The sequence below is a fragment of the Medicago truncatula genome, chromosome 8 (genome assembly GCF_003473485.1).
Source record: "Medicago truncatula cultivar Jemalong A17 chromosome 8, MtrunA17r5.0-ANR, whole genome shotgun sequence".
In the NCBI taxonomy this organism is placed as follows: domain Eukaryota; kingdom Viridiplantae; phylum Streptophyta; class Magnoliopsida; order Fabales; family Fabaceae; genus Medicago; species Medicago truncatula.
In genome coordinates, this window is record NC_053049.1 from 2,889,633 (window position 1) to 2,907,122 (window position 17,490).

A 17,490-nucleotide genomic window follows, 5' to 3' on the forward strand; every position below is an offset into this window, starting at 1 on the left:
TATGATATTTGTACCTTCTTTTATGAATATGTTTTTTGTCCTCTTTTAATTCATGATATTTGTCTTAAGAAAGAAGATCAATATGCCTTTAAATGAACTTAAGATCATTGAAGCTTTGCTTGATATGAGAAAATTTATTAATTAATTAATTCCTTCCAAGTGAGTGGTTAGGGAACAATTAACACAACTTTAAAAAAATAAAAAATAAAAACTTTGAAAATGCTGAACAACACATCAATTAACATAAATTAAGAACATGAAAGTGATGGCTTTGGTTCTTTATACTAACAAGGATTCGTAGCATTTTCCTTGCTAGAACAAAATCCCAAGGCAAGCAAAGTATCAGATTCCAAAACGTGTAATACAAGGCAAGTATTAAAATTTCAAACACAACTAATAATAACTGCAAAACTCAAACATGATGATTTATATATACACAAACAAACACTATCACTAAGAGAAGCATTCATGAATGGAAGCCTCAAAAAGGCCTTCTTCTTGTATCTCAAAGTGGCAATACTCATCAACCAAAAGCAAACTTGTGAGTAACTTCAATCCTGTTTGCCAAGCTGTCCAAAAATTAACATTCAGAGGAAAGTTTGTGATCATCTTGAATCAAAAGAAATCAATACCTGGAAAATTCATTTCTGTTCAGATTTATAGTGGCTCAGAAGTTGATCCTAGTAAGTACATTTTACACACTAACACTGTCAATGTTTTTTTGATTGAAAAATTTAATTTAGTTTATCCTTTTCAATTGTAAATTTTTTCTTTAGCTCACAAATTCAAATCATTTTTTTAATCTAAATTGTAAGACTTGGATTTGGTCCAAAAATTTATAAAGTGATAAATTAATCTATGAAATTGAAGAATGTCAATCAATGTAGTCATCTGTCAACAATTCAATTAATTCAGAAAAAATCTGAATTACATAATAGAAATGAACTAAAGTTCTAAACCAATTTCTATAAGCATAATCCAAATGAGCTGCTCTAAACAAATCGCCCTGACTGCTACAATTTTAATGACCAAAATAATGATTCGCTGATATAACACTAAATTTCATGGTTGGGCCCTTACGTTTATTTTAAGTTTCAAGTTGGTCCCTTACATTTAAGACGTGGCTAACAAAGACGTACACATGGATAACTTTGAGGGTACCATATGGACGTTTTAGGCGGAATGAACTCAAAATTTGACATCAGTGACATAAGGGATCAACTTGAAACTTTTTAAAGATGGGGGACCAACTTGAAACCTAAAATAAACTTAAGGGACCAAACATGCAATTAAACATATAATATACGATTTTACTTATGATTTGTTTGAACAAGATGAACAACTTACTTTGTTTTCAACTTTGTATTGCAATGAAAAGATACTGGTAAAGGGTGGTTGAGTGAGAAAGCATATTTTAAGGAATGTGGGCGCAAGAAACCTCACCATGATGACGATGTTGATGATGCACAAACAAAGGTTAAGACATATAAAATTAAACTACAGGTTGACTCACATTTTGGAACTCCAAGGGCTTTTGTAATTCAAAACAAACAAAACAGGAAATTCTATCTTCTGTCTGCATCTATTGAGACTTGTACCAATAGAATCATTCACTTTGATTGCAATTCTTGGATTTATCCAATCAAGAAAACCAAATTTGATAGACTATTTTTCTCGAATAGAGTAAGTTCCATTATATATAACAATGTACATGCTTGATATATTGATTGATTTTTTGTTATTAAATTACATTACACGAAATTACAAAATGGAGTTCATCATGATAGTGCTATCTTCCAAGTCAAACACCTAGAGCATTAGCGGAACTAAGAAAAGAAGAGCTTGACAAATTGAGAGGTAATGGAATGGAAGAAAGAAAGGAATGGGATAGAATATACGACTATGACTACTACAATGACCTTGGCGATCCTGACAAAGGTTCGGAGCATTTTAGACCTATCTTGGGTGGTTCAAGGTTATATCCATATCCACGTCGAGTTAGAACAGGTCGAAAACATAGTGCAACAGGTACTTTATTTATTTGCCTCTCAATTTTAGTTTAAGGTGGCAATTTCAATTGTCATGGACCATTGAAACAATATTTTCAGATTATTATGATTCTCGATATTACAAAAACATCTGCAGTCGTAATTGCAGTTGCGTCGTTATTGCAGAGACCTGTATTACCATGATGTTGAATATTGCAATTAAAACTACATTGGAATTGCAGCATTTTAACATGCTTTCATTCACAAATGTTTAGGTCCATCATCTGAGAGCAGGCCACAAGCAACGAACTTTGATATATATGTTCCTTCAGATGAGATATTTAGCCCTAACAAATTGAAGGAGATCAAATCAAATTCTATCCAAGCCATTGTACATTTACTATCTTCAAAGACAGAATCATTACCTCAACAAAGTTCTAGAAGCTTTCAATCATTTAAAGAGATACTTGACATGCTCTCTACCAATAGAAACCAAACAATAGAAGGATTGATCAGAGACAACTTAAAGAAATTGGTACCAAATAAGTACTTAAAGGAAGTAACTCAGTCAATCAAGGAAAATCATTGGCATGTTCCTATCCCTCCAATCATACATGGTAAAAGAATTAGTTTCACAAAGGTTAACTTTGAGTTACTTAACGAATTTAGACAATGATCAAATCATGTGTGACTTTCAAAGTAGTTATGATTAAAGTCAAACTTTTTTAATGATCTGACGACTATGAATGACTGTCTGTAAAAAAACTCTACACTGATTGTAATTTTATGTCAATAAGCCTTTGATGGGAAAACTTTACACTGATTGTAAACTTTACACTATGAATTTGTGTTCTATCTGACCTATTAATTAATGCAAAATAATTTTATGACATTTTCTGAGATGTCTTCTGCAAATCAGAAAAAGAATGGGCTTGGAATGATGACATGGAGTTTGGAAGACAAATGCTTGCAGGAACGCATCCTGTCCGAATCCAGTGCTTGATGGTACTTCATACACTCATGAACTATGCTCTAGAAATATTTTGTTATCGTGTATAATATACAACAATAAATTTGTGTAATTCGTAAGTTTTCACACACAGTTATTTAAACTCACAATTTTGGCCTAATCATCATTGGTTTCTATACATAACTTTCAGACATTTCCACCTCAAAACAAATTTGGAGTACAGAGTTCAATTAAGAAATCAATCATAGAACAGATGCTTGAAGGATGGACGCTTCCTCAAGTAAGTAACAACTGTCCAGAACACTTGAATTTCAAGACTCCAGTCAATTTTTATTTTAGATTTTATTAGAAATGATGTAAATGTCTAACGTTTGTAACTTAAGAGACCAAAATGGAACAAAAAAAAAACAGATAAAGTGAACCATGAAAAACACTTGAGGGATCAAAAGTGTAATTCAGCCAAAACATTAATATGCATGTAATTAGTACCTGTGAGTAGTTAATGTGTCCTTCTTGCAATGTACTCCATCCTAGGATGAAAATCTTATTTTAATTCTCTCTCTTTCACCACAAAATTGTGTTTAGGCTTTGGAACAAGGAAGAATATTCATGTTGGACCACCATGACTATCTCATGCCATACTTGAACAGAATAAATGCAAATGGGGTATCTGCTTATGCATCAAGGACACTTCTATTCTTAAGAAGTGATGGCATGCTTAAGCCACTGGCAATAGAACTCAGCTTGCCGGGATCATCTCTAGCTCTTGAAATCCAAAGAGTTTTTCTTCCATCAAAGCAAGGGACACAAGCAGCACTTTGGCAGCTTGCTAAAGCTCATGTTTTAGCTAATGATACTTTTTACCATATACTAGTAAGCCATTGGTGAGTTAAACTCTTTATGAAGTCAAAGAGATTATTTCCCCTTTTAAGTGGTTTAAATAAAGTGCACATGTACAACGGGAATAGCTTAACAATTAAACATGGGATTGTAGATTTGATCATGTTTATATATGAAATTTAATTATTGAATTACAGTGTTATTTATGCCATCTAATAATTCTGCAATGAAAAGTTTTTCAGGTTATACACACATGCAGTTGTTGAACCATTTATCCTTGCTACCAAAAGAAGGCTAAGTGAAATGCATCCAATCCATCGAATATTGAGTCCTCATTTCAAAGACACCATGCATATAAATGCCTTGACTAGACTTATCCTTATTAACTCTGGAGGAATTCTTGAGAGAATGTTATTTCCTGGTGAAACCTGTATGCAAATAACCTGTGATCTCTATAAAGAGTGGAAATTTACTGAACAAGGACTACCTGCTGATCTAATCAAAAGGTACAATAGAACTATTAGCTAGTTATAGACAATATTTAAATTTTCATGGCATATTTCTCTAATTTCGTTACCATGATATGGTTGATCTTGTTTACGATTTCATGTTTTAGGATAAAAATGACAGGTTTCTAATAGGAACGTAGGTATTTTGGGCTGCCTAAGTCGTATGTTGAGTAGTATGGGATGCTCGGTGGTGGATTGTGGTTTCGTTTTTTCTTTTTGATAGCTAGCTTTTAATAGAGAGTTCTCCTAGTTCTTATATACTTATCAATTGGTATCATAATTAGTTGCCGATGGCTCGGAAAGGGCTACCGAGTTATCGAGATTCAGGATAATGACTCATGATTCAAGAAGGAATTTGTGTCCAAATAGATACGCACTTAAGATTCGTATCGATTGGGTTCAATTTAGTATCAAAACGAGATACGACTAGCATGTATTGTAAGATACTGATAACCAAGAATTGATTTTGCAGGAGCATGGCTTTAGAAGACCAAGATGAGAACAACTCAACTGGGATTCAACTTCTCATGTTGGACTATCCCTATGCCATTGATGGACTTGAAATATGGGTTGCCATCAAATCATGGGTCAGGGACTTCATCTCATTCTTCTACAAAGACAATGAAGCCATCATAGCTGATACTGAACTCCAAGTATGGTGGTCAGAGATTCGAACTATAGGCCACGGCGACAACCACAATGAGACATGGTGGTATCAAATGACAACACTCTCAGACCTTGTAGAAACGCTAACAACTCTCATATGGATTTCTGCGGCGCGTCATGCAGTTATAAACCACCAAAAACATGCACAAAATGGTAATTACCCTCCTAATTATCCTACACTATGTAGAAAGTTCATTCCACTAGAAGGAACAGTTGAGTTTGGTGAGTTCCTCAAGGATCCTGATAAATTCTTTATGAAGATGTTTCCTGATAGGTTTGAGATGAGTCTTGGTTTGACATTGGTAGATTTTCTATCAAAAAACAGTTATGATGAAGTGTACTTGTTGAGATGTCAACCATCACATGGTTGGATAGACAATGAAATTGTTCTCAACAGATTTGCTGAGTTCAAAGAAGAACTTAAGGAGATTCAGACAAGGGTTTTGCAAAGAAACAAAGATCCAAAGCTTAAGAATAGGCGCGGCCTTGCAAAAATTGATCACAATATTTTGTATCCTAAGATGCCTAGTTCTGGATCAAGAAGATGGAATCATGGGAAGAGGAGTGTCTTATAACATATCAAGTTAATTTGTTCATAGAATTTGTGTTCCCTAACTCTGCATGCCATTAGTAATATGTAATCTCTCACTCTCTTTTCTTATTTTTGTCTTTAACTCTCCTTTCCTCGGACAAGAGAGCCATGATAATTTGGAGTCCGCCCAAAAAGTAAGTAAACTTTGGTCAATGATTAATCAAGCCAGTATTCGTACTTGAATTCTCCCTAAGCGATTTGTAGTTATATGTATATGTTAAACTCTAACTCTTAACAAATAGTTCTAACGATCATGGAAAAATTTATCAAAAATCCAATTTTCAAAACGCCACATATGTGATAAAATTGAACAATATCCTAAAACAATATATTCAATTAGTATAGTATTAAGATAATCATGCGACAAACCATCTAAAACAGTGCATGGTTGTTAACTATTCAAAATGTAATGCCTAATGATAGAACCAACAACTGTCACTATTTAAAATCCAACGCTAATCAAATTTAAGCTTATTTTTGCACTGGCCTAAATTTTTGTTTTGGTTAAATACCATAGACGGATTTGCATTTGGTCATTTACTGTGCCATGCAGTTTTACATCCCAACCGTCCAATCTCAAATTATCGATCGAGATTTATTTAAGATGATTTGTTATTGTATATTCTGAACCGTCCAATCTCAAATCGATGAAAAGTATATTAATCTAATTGCCATAACCTCACTTCAAACATGAAAATTTGGAAACAATTAAATCTAGCAATAAATTAGAGAGGTAAACATAGTATACAGATATAATAATATAATGTCAACATATACATATACCCACAAATCATCTATATAGTTCATGGAATATCCATAGCAGTATCACTGTCTCATATTGGGGATCCAGCCAGAAAACGTTTATAAAAATCCAATGCCTCTTGTGGTTTGTATTCTGGAACAGTATGTCCAGCTCCCTGTACCAATGCAATCAAATAAATATTTTCAGGGCTTGAACCAGGTACATCCGAAGCTAAGACTTGTTTTTTCACAGATTAAACCAACTCCTTGGAATTCTTAACTAGTATTATCTTTGGTTTTCATATTCTATTTATTTTTTCATGATTTGTTTTCCAATTTAATCAGGATTCATTAATAAGAAACCAGTATTAGTATTAAAAAAAGTCAACAATTAGCATAAATAAGAGCTAATGCTAATCTTTTATAATTAAGCATGGTCCTAATTCAAAGTCTTTATACTTTCTCTGTCTCCTCCTTAGCTCCTTTTAATTCTTATGCTCTCAAATGCCATAATCCACACACACACACACACGCACCATACATACCTTTATGGTCAGAAAAGTAAGATTATGGTCATATCCTTGAGTATACCTGCAGCAAATAAAAGTAATTAACTCAATTTCTAACCAAGATTGGTATTTTATACTAAATATACATTGTGAAAAAAGTTTACAGAAATGATACTTGGACCCACAAATATGACAACAACAATTTGGATGGTTAACTTAACACCGTCTAGATATGTGGTTAATTACGTTTAGTGCATGGCTGATTAGCATAGTGTCAAAACTCATTAATTATCCGCTGAATGTAATTAACCATGATATTTACATGTTCAAATATAAATTAAATCTATTATAACCATCCAAAGTATGTTTTATACATGATTTTCAGGTTTTTTAAATATATGATATCTATTAATCACAATTTGTGTTCAAATATACATCTGAAAATCATGAGTGATAACATACAAAATCATGTTTAATTGTGTTCTGTGAATGATTAATGAGTTGCAACACCTTATCATATTCATTAGTTATTTACTAAATGTAATTAATCATGTATTTGAATGGTAACCATCCAAATTGTTTTTGAATTCTAGTGTCTCATTTTGTGTAAAAATAACACACGCAAAAGTTTATGAGGCATATTTTGACAGCAGATTGCAATCTTGACGCCTCAACTCCTACTGCGAAGGTGGACTAATGCCACAAAAGAATACAAGTATTCATAGATCCCATACCAGAAGATAATATGCTTCATAGAGCATGGAGTAGATTATTAAAGAAGATAATTTTAATTCACATCTATAAACTATTTCTGAAACAATTCCATAAGGTCGTACAAAGTCCTTTCATATAAGAGAGCAAAATATTTGAAAATTCATTAAGTAAGGTAAGATAAGAAGGAATAAGTACCCAACAACTTGACCATTGGATAACCATGGCCTCCATTCATCAACAATCTTGTATCCAATTGATCTCGTCCATGCTTGACTCCCAGTAAATGGAACACACATGTCATGATCACCACTGCAAGAAACATGAAACTTTCAATTTCTCCAGTATGTTCTGTATTTTTTTTTTCAGTAGTCACAGAAAAGATCAGAGACAGTTGCATTGATGCAAATGGAAAAAGTAGTAAATCCCACTTTCTAAAATACCACAAATAATAAAAGATTGAACATCCAACTTTTATATCTCATATTTCATACAATCAATTGGAACAATGAACTGCACCTAAACGTATAGCAATGGAGTAGTTATGTCTATCATAAATGTAAGAATACTGTAATGCTGGAAATTCACCTGAATATAAGAGCTCGATATCCTCTGGAAGTTAGGTTCTTGTGGTATTTTATCATGCTTCCAGCATCATGATCGAAGGAAATTTTGTCTGTGCATAAATCCCAACTACTGACCACACTTTTCTGTTTCATCAGAGAGATAATAATTTAGTGCTTTGACATTCAAAGTATAGAGGTATCTTACAAGAAACTTCACCTCTGCAGTGTGAATTGCTTTCCTAACTTCTTCATTGTTCAACCATGCATTTGCAACAGAGCCATCCTAAAGATATTGTTAGATCATGTTACTTGTTTTTGGCAATAAAGAATTAGCATTTCTAAGGTTTATACAAGTATGCAATAATAATCAAGCAATTAAATCAATTAGTAGGTAATATGTAGATATTAAACGGTAAATATAGACACTTAGATAGTAGTAAAGAAACATACTGTGCATGGAACATTGTTGCTATTGATAAGTTGTGGCCATGTTGGTACGTTGCCATCTCTCACAGGTGCTCTAAGGGGCCAAGCGCGACCGAACATTCTTTTCCTCACGGGATGAGGTTTCTCAGTCTCACCTAACTCGCGGAAACTAGACGGCAACCTAATATAGGATGTGATAATCTTATCTGCCTCTGTGCCGTGATAGCATGGTTCTAGAATGTTATATACGTTCAACCCATCAATGTCCTAAAATAGTAAGAATCATCAATGAGTGCCAAATTCACTTATTTCTTATAATCTCAGAAATGTAGTATAATTAAATCACCTCATCAATTTTTGCAAGCTTGTTTGTACAATTATCACTGAGTGAATTATAGAAATTCCCATTACACTCGCGGTTAACCTCCTGCAACAGAACGCAACATGACTTAAAGAAACATACTTACAAGACAATATATAGCAAGGTTTCAAACAATAGATATAGTTCCAAACTTGCTCTTAAAAGGGTTTATTTTCACCTCAAACAATTCATCTGAGATAAGACCCATCCCATGTACAAATGGAACAAGAGCATTGCCATCAATTTGTTCATCTGTAACACCATTTCCAACTATGTAACCCTGCACACAAGGAGTTTCAGATGTCAGCTGTAGCCATGAAATCAAAAACATAAATTGATCACTTAAAGATAAATACCTTAAAATTCAGTTTCGGCTTCACACCAGCATCAATCCCTGTAGAAGATCAAGAAAGTGGATCTTAGTAGTGATTCTAACACATTAATACAACACATTTTTATGGACATAACTTTCTACCTTTCATTGCTTCATAGGCAAGAGTAGGCACATAAACTCCTGCATATGACTCTCCAGCAATGAAGAAAGGGTTGGAAAGGAACTCGGGATATAGTTCAAACCACTGGTTTTATCAAAAGAAAGATATGTAAGAAAATTGATGAGAATACAGATTTGTTGATTCCAATAATACATCAAAATCTACTAGTTGTTTCCTTAACTACCTTAAGGAGAAAGGCATGTGTATCAGACGCAGTCTTTATGTCTCCGGTTATGTAATCAGTTTCATTCTTAGAGTATGAAAACCCAACACCAGCAGGAGAGTCCAAATATATAATACTGGAAACCTATAATGCAAATTCAGAATCATATACCATTTGATAACAAGAAAAAATAACTAGTAATTGTTGAATTACACAGGTCTTGTTTGGATAAACAGCTTAACTAAGTGCGTATAGCATAAATGTCTATCATGTAAGGGCTTGCATATAAATTATTTCTATAACATAAGATAAAGTCAAACAGTTTACAAGTTACAAGCTGCTTTCATAAGCTATCATGAAGAGCTCATTCTTTTAAAAAGCTCTCTCAAACAGTCTCACAAGTGCTTATTATACATAAACTCAAATAAGTCAATACAAACAACCCTATAGAGTCTCTACCGAAAACCGAACTATGAGAAGAAATCATTCTTCCCTTTCAAAATTCAACAAAGTTCAAAAATTTGGTACCTTGGTCCAGCTGTATGGATTGAGGTGCAGAGTTGGCAGGCTTCCCTTTGTCTTTGCTGCTTCAAAATTGAAAGGACCTGAAAAATCATCAATTGCCACATGATTTATAAATTGAATAACAATTTGCAATGGCAGAAGAATTATGGAAAACTCAAGACAGAAACTATCAAAGCCACTGAACCATAACTACTTCCTGCTGATGTTTTATCAAGATAACCAGGAAATCTACACATAAAAGTCTGTTGAACCAGTGTACTTAGTAGCTAGTAATTAACAAAAAGAAATTAGTGTGATTGATTGAAAACCATTTCACTGTAGCAATTCCTCGTGTTCGTCCTAATAATATGTTTGGAAGGAGGCAATTGGAGGAACAAGAAAAGGACTAAAAATTTCATTTCAACTGAACATTCTGTGATTTGATACTGTTCCAAACTGAAAGGAATAAATGATAGACAATGATCGTAAAGCTTAATTTAGTAAATCCTTTAAAAAAAATATACATCTCTTAATTCAAAATAAAAAAAAAAATTAAGAATCCTAGAACAGCGTGTTCACTGTTAATTGAGGCTAGGTTAAACATAATCATTGTTTTTATAGAAAAAAAGTTTAGGTGAGTTCAGCTTGGGGTTCACTTGGGTCAGGGAAGGCCTCAAGGCCTATGAAGCACGGATACAACACGGACACCGGCATTGCTAATAATTTGAGAAAATCACATAATTCAGTGTAATTATAGGTGTCAGTGTCGGACACGACACGTGTCTGACACTGTGACACGGCTAATCCGAGGAGTGTCCGTGCTTCATCAAGGCTCGATGGGCGTTAACAAACGTACTTATAGATCACTCATCAAAGAGGTCATTGCACTAGCAACAGGAGTTAAACCCACAACCTTGTAGGTGAGTCAACTCCTTACTAACTGAGTCAACATTCATTGGCTTAAACATAATCTTTTAAGTATCTAAATTTAAAAATGAAGCATATTATGTGTTTGATAAAATGCCTGAATAGTATGATCATTATTTTCTTGTTTGATGCATATTATATTTACTTATATCGAGTTATCCCTCAATGTAACTGCAGGTACTAATCCCTCGACTGAAAATCATTTAAGGCATTGACCACTTCCAACATATGTTTTTCCATATGCACTGGCGAGGGCTCGAACTCTTAACCAAATTGTTGATGGGCACAAGCATCTACTACATGTGTCACATCTACTTTTTTTATAATACATCATTCATTGCAAGGGTTAAAACACTAATTTGTATTAAAAAGAACAAGACAATCAAATGAGAAAAATTACCATGCTCATATATGAATCCATCAAAGCTAGAACATCCAGGTCCACCATTAAGCCAAAGAACAACTGGATCCACAGAAGGTTTACCTTCAGACTCAACAAAATAGTAATACAAATTCCTTCCATGACTTTCATCCACAGTCACATACCTTCATTCAAGGGTCAATTAATCAAAACATAACATAATGCGTTTCTTCAAATAAGTCAAAAAAACAAAGAATTAAAAAAAAAACCCAAAATTTATTATAAGAAAACATGAATAAAAATTACAAAAATTTGGAATTTTTAAATCTACATACCCAGCATAATGCTTGGAAGGTATTGTTCCATTGAAACCAGGAACCTGTGTTACAATGGCAGTTTCAGGTGCTGAAATTGTCAGCACAATGCTGAGGTAAATCTGAAGTAAGACCAAACAGACAGTGCTACGTGTTTTGTTCATCCTTGTTTGTTCCAAAACAGGAAATAAATTAGAAACAAAAAACAACCTTATAAAAAACAAGACAGGTTGAAGTTAAATTTATAGAGTAATCTAAGAAAAGAGTGATGATGGGTCCACTTTGCAACTTGTGGGAGCTAGATAGATTAACTTGAAAGCTAAGAGTTGTTACAAATAGTAATATGAGAGAGATACTCCATTTTATTAGAATATCTCAAACGAGTTTTGCGTGAGATTAGTATTTAAGTTACCATAAATAGTTTACTCAAAAAAATAAACCTTAGGATATTTACAATGATTTTACTATCTTTCTTTATAAGTAAATTTTAACTAATTTTGTTAATTAAGTAAGATAAACACTCAATATATCTTTAAATTAAAAACTCTAAAAAAATAAAATAAATGAGTTCCACAAATAACTTATATTATCTATATATAACTCTATATTAGAGGTATTCTTGTATGTGCACAAACATAAATGAATAGTATTTGGTCACATATATATAAAAAATATTTTTCTTAAAATACTAAATCATTTTATTATTAAAAAAATATGTTAGAGTTTTCTCAATAAAAAAAAAAAACTTTTTAAAGGTTTGGACTAGTCGTAAAAAGATAAGTCTTTAATTCAAGAAATCTTATATCTAAGTCATGTTAGTGCCTATGAATGGGGTAAGTGTTTTTTGAACTTGAAAGTCTTCTCTATCTTCAATTGGAGCATCATCCCCTCACCTTAAATTTACTTATTCCAAAAAAAAAAAAAAATCAATATTTATATTTATTTTAAAATAAATTATAAAAATATAGTATATCATTGAATGATGATATTTAACTAAACTAACGAATATCATAGGGTTCACCTTTTATTATATACAATACAATGTCTTTTTTTTTACAACAATACAATCTTCTTTTAGATTATACACAACGTTGTCCAAAAAATATTTACTATATGCAATGTTTTTTTAGGGGTTTTATTATACACAATGTTGTTTTGTCAAAAAAAAAATTATACACAATGTTGTCAGAAAAATACAAATCAATTAATATCTAACAATACTTATTCTTGTCAAAAAAAAAATCTAACAATACTTATTTTTATTTAAAATCATATTTAGAAAAATGATAGGTCGAAATATGAAATACGAAGAAAAGGAATATTACATTAGAAAAATTGAATGAGATTAATTAATATTTTAAATTAGGATATAAACTGTTATCTTATCAATGGCATGTAATGTATGTGATATTGTGATGTGACTGTTTTGGATTTTATTGTAACGGAACGCAGAAGATAAGCAAAGTGGCGTTATGGATGGGTCATCATATTTATATTAAAAAAATCTACTTACAAGATAGAAGGCATGCAACTAGTCATCACCATCGATAACAACATATTCTATTGTCCCTTTCTCTCCTCCGTCACCAAAACATTTGTTTCTTCTCCTTCATTCATTAAAGAGTAGTGATTCATGATCAATTTTTGTTTCAAAATCACTTCTCGAGCTTGTTTTTCTCTTTATCTTTTATTGAAATAAGTGATTCTCATATATACTTCGTTTTAACGTGATGTTGGTTTGTTCGTCGTCTTTATGCTGCATTGTTTGTCTTTTTTATTTTGTTCATGTATTTGTTCGGTTCAGATTGTTATCAGGTTCGATCTAGTTGCATATCCAGAGACATGAGTATTCTGGAGACTTGAATATAGTCATATGTGTAGACTTTTGTACTTTGTCATTTTATGTTATTAACATGGATGTCTTCATTCTTTTTGTTTTTAGAGAATTTGTAGTATCAATATAATCTATCAATTTGAATGAATAAATATCATTGATTTTTGTCAACAAAAAACAAAAACTAGTCATCGTCGACTTCACCCAAAAAAAATGTTGTTAAAAAAGAATAAGTTCACTCAAAGAAAAGTCACCATACAATTTCCTTAAATTTCAATTCAATTTTATCTGCAATATTTTTCACGCACACAATGAACAAAGTATATATATATATATATATATATATATATATATATATATATATATATATATATATATATATATAAAAGTCAGGATCCGTTGACACCAGGTGTAAGTTAAAAGAGTTACACCAAATCTTAACCGTTAAATTTAATTGATCGTATAGTTTAAATTATATCCACGGAAGAAACGGAAGGAACACATAACAATTGAAAGCATGTCATCTACACCAACTACAACCTTCTGTTAGTTTCGCTAAAAAGATCAGATCAGAAACCAAAGGATCTAGATGCAATTGAAAGCATTGAAATCTCAAAACAATCATAATTGAAAAGAAACGCTAAAAGGGGATAAAAAGAAAAATTGAAATATTTTAATTACTTTTGGATTCATAAAATTGATTGAATCTCATGATTTTTCATCCATAGAAAAATTTGTTGTCACATTAGGAGGTTTATCGAAGACTAAGAACATTTAGGTCTTGAACCAATGAAGAATGGATCTCAAGTGATGGTAGATGTGAGATTGTTGGTGAGTGGTGACATAATGGATCTCAAGCCAGAGTAAACGGAATCGCAAGTTTCATTGTTAGAGAAAAAACTACTATGAGGAAGGAGAAAGAATGAGCCGTGTTCCAATATTCAAATTTAATAATGACCGTACGATTTATTAGTTTTAACGGTTGAGATTTGGTGTAAGTCTTTTGACTTACATCTGGTGTCAACGGATCCTAACTATATATATATATATTATAAATTAAGAGCATATGACAAGAGAATAGAGGATGTCCAACTAAATTGTTAAAACAATTTAAATTTTGTCAAATGTTTAAATATATTATTAAAAAAAGGAAAAAAATACATAAAAATTGGGGGACATAGAACCAAACTCAGTCGATCCAAGTGAATCAACCCCTGTAGGTAATACAACCAATAAAAACTACACATTTGATTCAATCCTAATCAATTTAAACAAACTAATTGAGTTTATAACTTGGCAAATGAACTGATCGTCAACACAAACTGATCATGTACCATCAATTCCCTACAACATCAACAAGATGCATCAGAGAGTCTAATAATGAGAACACTAACCCGACACAACAACAGTTTCTTGACAGACCCTCTCGGGTTTTCTATCAACCCATAAAACTCGAACTTTTCGATGATGGTGGTGAACTCGATCGCCAACACGATAACGAATCCAAAACCAAACAACTAACGGTGATCAACAACCGTAAGCTAACAAAATGCTCAACCCTCCCATGTATCCTTAAAGTGACTTCTCCTCCTCTTACTCACATCTCAACTCTTCTATATTACATAATAAAAAAAACCCCAAATTCTCTCTTAATTTTCTCAATCATCATCACACTGTACAACAAAACAAATCCCAAAACAAAAATTATGATGATAAAAATTTGAAGTTGTGACGATCAAGAACGAGTAACACTCGATAATCCAAACACCATAACCGTTTCAGAACTCAAATCAAAAGACGGATTCATGTAACTAACTTGAAGTTAGATCATTTTATTCAATAGATTCAGTTAAATTGATTCTTCTCTTGTTCTTGATCTCATAATAAGTCCATCACCTACTTTTTTTTTCTTTAATGGCAACTTGTGAAACCTTGGTTAGCTTCAAAGCCAAGAATGGTTGCAGAATAGAGACAAAATGAGCATGAGAGAGATACAATGTATCTGCAACAAGTTCTGCGTGAGACAAATACTAGTTAGTACTACAAGAAATAGTTTCTTCAAAATTTAAGATATATCTATAATGAAATATTTTACCTTCTTGATTGAAATATTCTTGGCTTAAATATGCTTTTGGTCCCTGCAAATATGACTCATTTGAGTTTTGGTTCCTGGTAAAATTATTTTTTGAAATCCGTCCCTGCAAATTTTTTTGTTTTTAAAAATAGTCCCTAGACTCACTTTCTTGCTTATTTGGCAAGTTTTTACTTAGATGTCACATGTTGACTGTATCATTTTGTACAAGTGGATTTTAATTTAAGTTAAATATATATAAAATAAATCAATAAATCTATAAATGTTTTGTTTTTTATTAATTTCCTCTTCTTGTTTTGCTGCATTTATCTCAGCTTCTTCTTCTTCCCCTTCCATGGCATCAACATCCACAACAACACAACAACAATTCTTCCATTCTCAAATCAACCCATTATTCATACACTCACTATTACCAAGATCCCAAATCAAATTCATCAAAATACATCCTCATTGTTCTCAGTTGCTACCCTCCTTCCATCAATTGCTTCTCCATCTTCAAAACCTGCAGATCTACTATCACTGTTTCTAGGTAATTTTTTCAAGTTCGAGTTGAGTTTTTGAAGGTGGTGGTGGCTGCATATTCAGAGAGAAGAAGCGCCACTATAGCCTCTGTTACCGCGGTGGTGGCAGCGGCGGTGTTACGACAGCATGGTGAAACAAGGGGTGATGAACCCAAACCTCTTTTTATTGTCGAACCATTTAACCGTCCCAGTTAATTTTGACCTGCTAATGATTCTCACACAAACCCTTAAATGCAAGGCAGCAACCAATTCACTCTACCTCTCTTCTAAGGCCAAATTTCAAGATAAGATTTTTGTGAGAGAATGATTCTGACATTGTTTTGGATCAATTTTTAGTGTTGAATTTTTGGGTTTTAGTGATTGAATTCATTGTTGAAGATTGGGGTTGGATGAAGAATATATACAAACTCTAATTTCCAATTGAAAACTATAATTAAAATAAATCAAAAATTATTTTATGTATTTTTTATTTCTAAAAATGTTTTTTAAATATGTTAAATGACATAATTGCCACCTTGACGACACGTGGCCAACTTTACACAGTCAGCATCTGTCACATAGACTGAATTGTGCCAAATAAACAAGAAATTGGACATAGGGACTATTTTAAAAAACAAAATTTTTTGAAGGGATTGATTTCAATTTTTTTTTTACCAGGGACCAAAACCTAAATGAGCCATATTTACAGGGACCAAAAACATATTTTAGCCAATATTCTTCACTGAAAAAATGCATGCAATTAGACACCATGACCCTAATTACACTATCTCTCGTGAGAGATCATGATATCACACTTAGCTCTCCTATTATGTTTAAATATATACTCAATCTGTTATTTTTTTTTTCTAAGTGTAGTTTGAGTACAAATTTTGTGTTTCTATTCGATCATCGTTTTGATTACTTAAGACTATAATTTATCAATTATATCATTTTTTTTAATTACTATTGCTTACTACTTTTCAACTAAATTAATTAATGTTATATGTTTGGAAAATTCAAGTTTGATTTTAAAACAAAGTTTGTTTTTTGAAACAAAATGTTGTTACCTACGATAATGGATCTAGAGTTTGAAATTCTATAATAATGCCACAAAGTGTAAATCTAGTATTATTTAAAGTCATACTTGGAGCCTAAGTGTTGATTAAAGGAGTTGAAGGGAAGTTAAGATTTGCTTAGGTGAATAACATTTTTTTAAGGAAGGTGAAGAACAAGTTTAAAGTTTGATTAATGTGAAATTTGATTTTGCTTTACTATTATTAAAAAAATTGTGTATAATAATGAGACCATTGATAATTGTTTGTAGAGTTTTTCTATTTACACCCCATGTTTTTCTGGTTATACCCAAATTTTCTTAATTTTTTTTTATAATACCAAAACTGCCCTTTTATATAAATTTTCTTA

General features: G+C 32.1%; 2 protein-coding genes across 2 annotated transcripts; one reads left to right on the forward strand and one right to left on the reverse strand.

Annotated features, from left to right (window-relative positions):
- The first annotated feature begins 434 nt into the window (after positions 1–434).
- LOC11424953 (linoleate 9S-lipoxygenase) lies at positions 435–5,771 on the forward strand. The gene is made up of 9 exons (XM_039828444.1): positions 435–683; positions 1,379–1,683; positions 1,788–2,028; positions 2,264–2,605; positions 2,908–2,993; positions 3,149–3,238; positions 3,544–3,842; positions 4,041–4,304; positions 4,780–5,771. The coding sequence occupies exons 1-9, from the start codon at positions 473–475 to the stop codon at positions 5,546–5,548; spliced, it is 2,607 nt and encodes an 868-aa protein (XP_039684378.1). The 5' UTR covers positions 435–472; the 3' UTR covers positions 5,549–5,771.
- A 471-nt stretch (positions 5,772–6,242) lies between these two features.
- LOC11421994 (serine carboxypeptidase-like 20) lies at positions 6,243–11,857 on the reverse strand. Its single transcript, NM_001423434.1, has 14 exons — positions 11,664–11,857; positions 11,368–11,513; positions 10,065–10,141; positions 9,558–9,680; positions 9,355–9,457; positions 9,236–9,273; positions 9,058–9,159; positions 8,865–8,945; positions 8,543–8,785; positions 8,310–8,375; positions 8,115–8,236; positions 7,725–7,838; positions 6,852–6,897; positions 6,243–6,482 (listed from the first exon to the last, which is right to left on the reverse strand). The coding sequence occupies exons 1-14, from the start codon at positions 11,804–11,806 to the stop codon at positions 6,399–6,401; spliced, it is 1,488 nt and encodes a 495-aa protein (NP_001410363.1). The 5' UTR covers positions 11,807–11,857; the 3' UTR covers positions 6,243–6,398.
- Between the last annotated feature and the right edge of the window lie 5,633 nt (positions 11,858–17,490).

What these genes read in the sequence shown, in the direction of transcription:
- LOC11424953 (XM_039828444.1), top strand. Translation starts at nt 473, where the DNA reads ATGGAAGCCTCAAAAAGGCCTTCTTCTTGTATCTCAAAGTGGCAATAC. An exon ending in TCCGAATCCAGTGCTTGATG is followed by an intron (nt 2,994 to 3,148) that starts GTACTTCATACA and finishes CATAACTTTCAG; the next exon opens with ACATTTCCACCTCAAAACAA. An exon ending in CATATACTAGTAAGCCATTG is followed by an intron (nt 3,843 to 4,040) that starts GTGAGTTAAACT and finishes AAAGTTTTTCAG; the next exon opens with GTTATACACACATGCAGTTG.
- LOC11421994 (NM_001423434.1), bottom strand. Translation starts at nt 11,806, where the DNA reads ATGAACAAAACACGTAGCACTGTCTGTTTGGTCTTACTTCAGATTTAC. An exon ending in AAGCAATTCACACTGCAGAG is followed by an intron (nt 8,237 to 8,309) that starts GTGAAGTTTCTT and finishes CTGATGAAACAG; the next exon opens with AAAAGTGTGGTCAGTAGTTG. An exon ending in TATCGAGCTCTTATATTCAG is followed by an intron (nt 7,839 to 8,114) that starts GTGAATTTCCAG and finishes TGTTTCTTGCAG; the next exon opens with TGGTGATCATGACATGTGTG.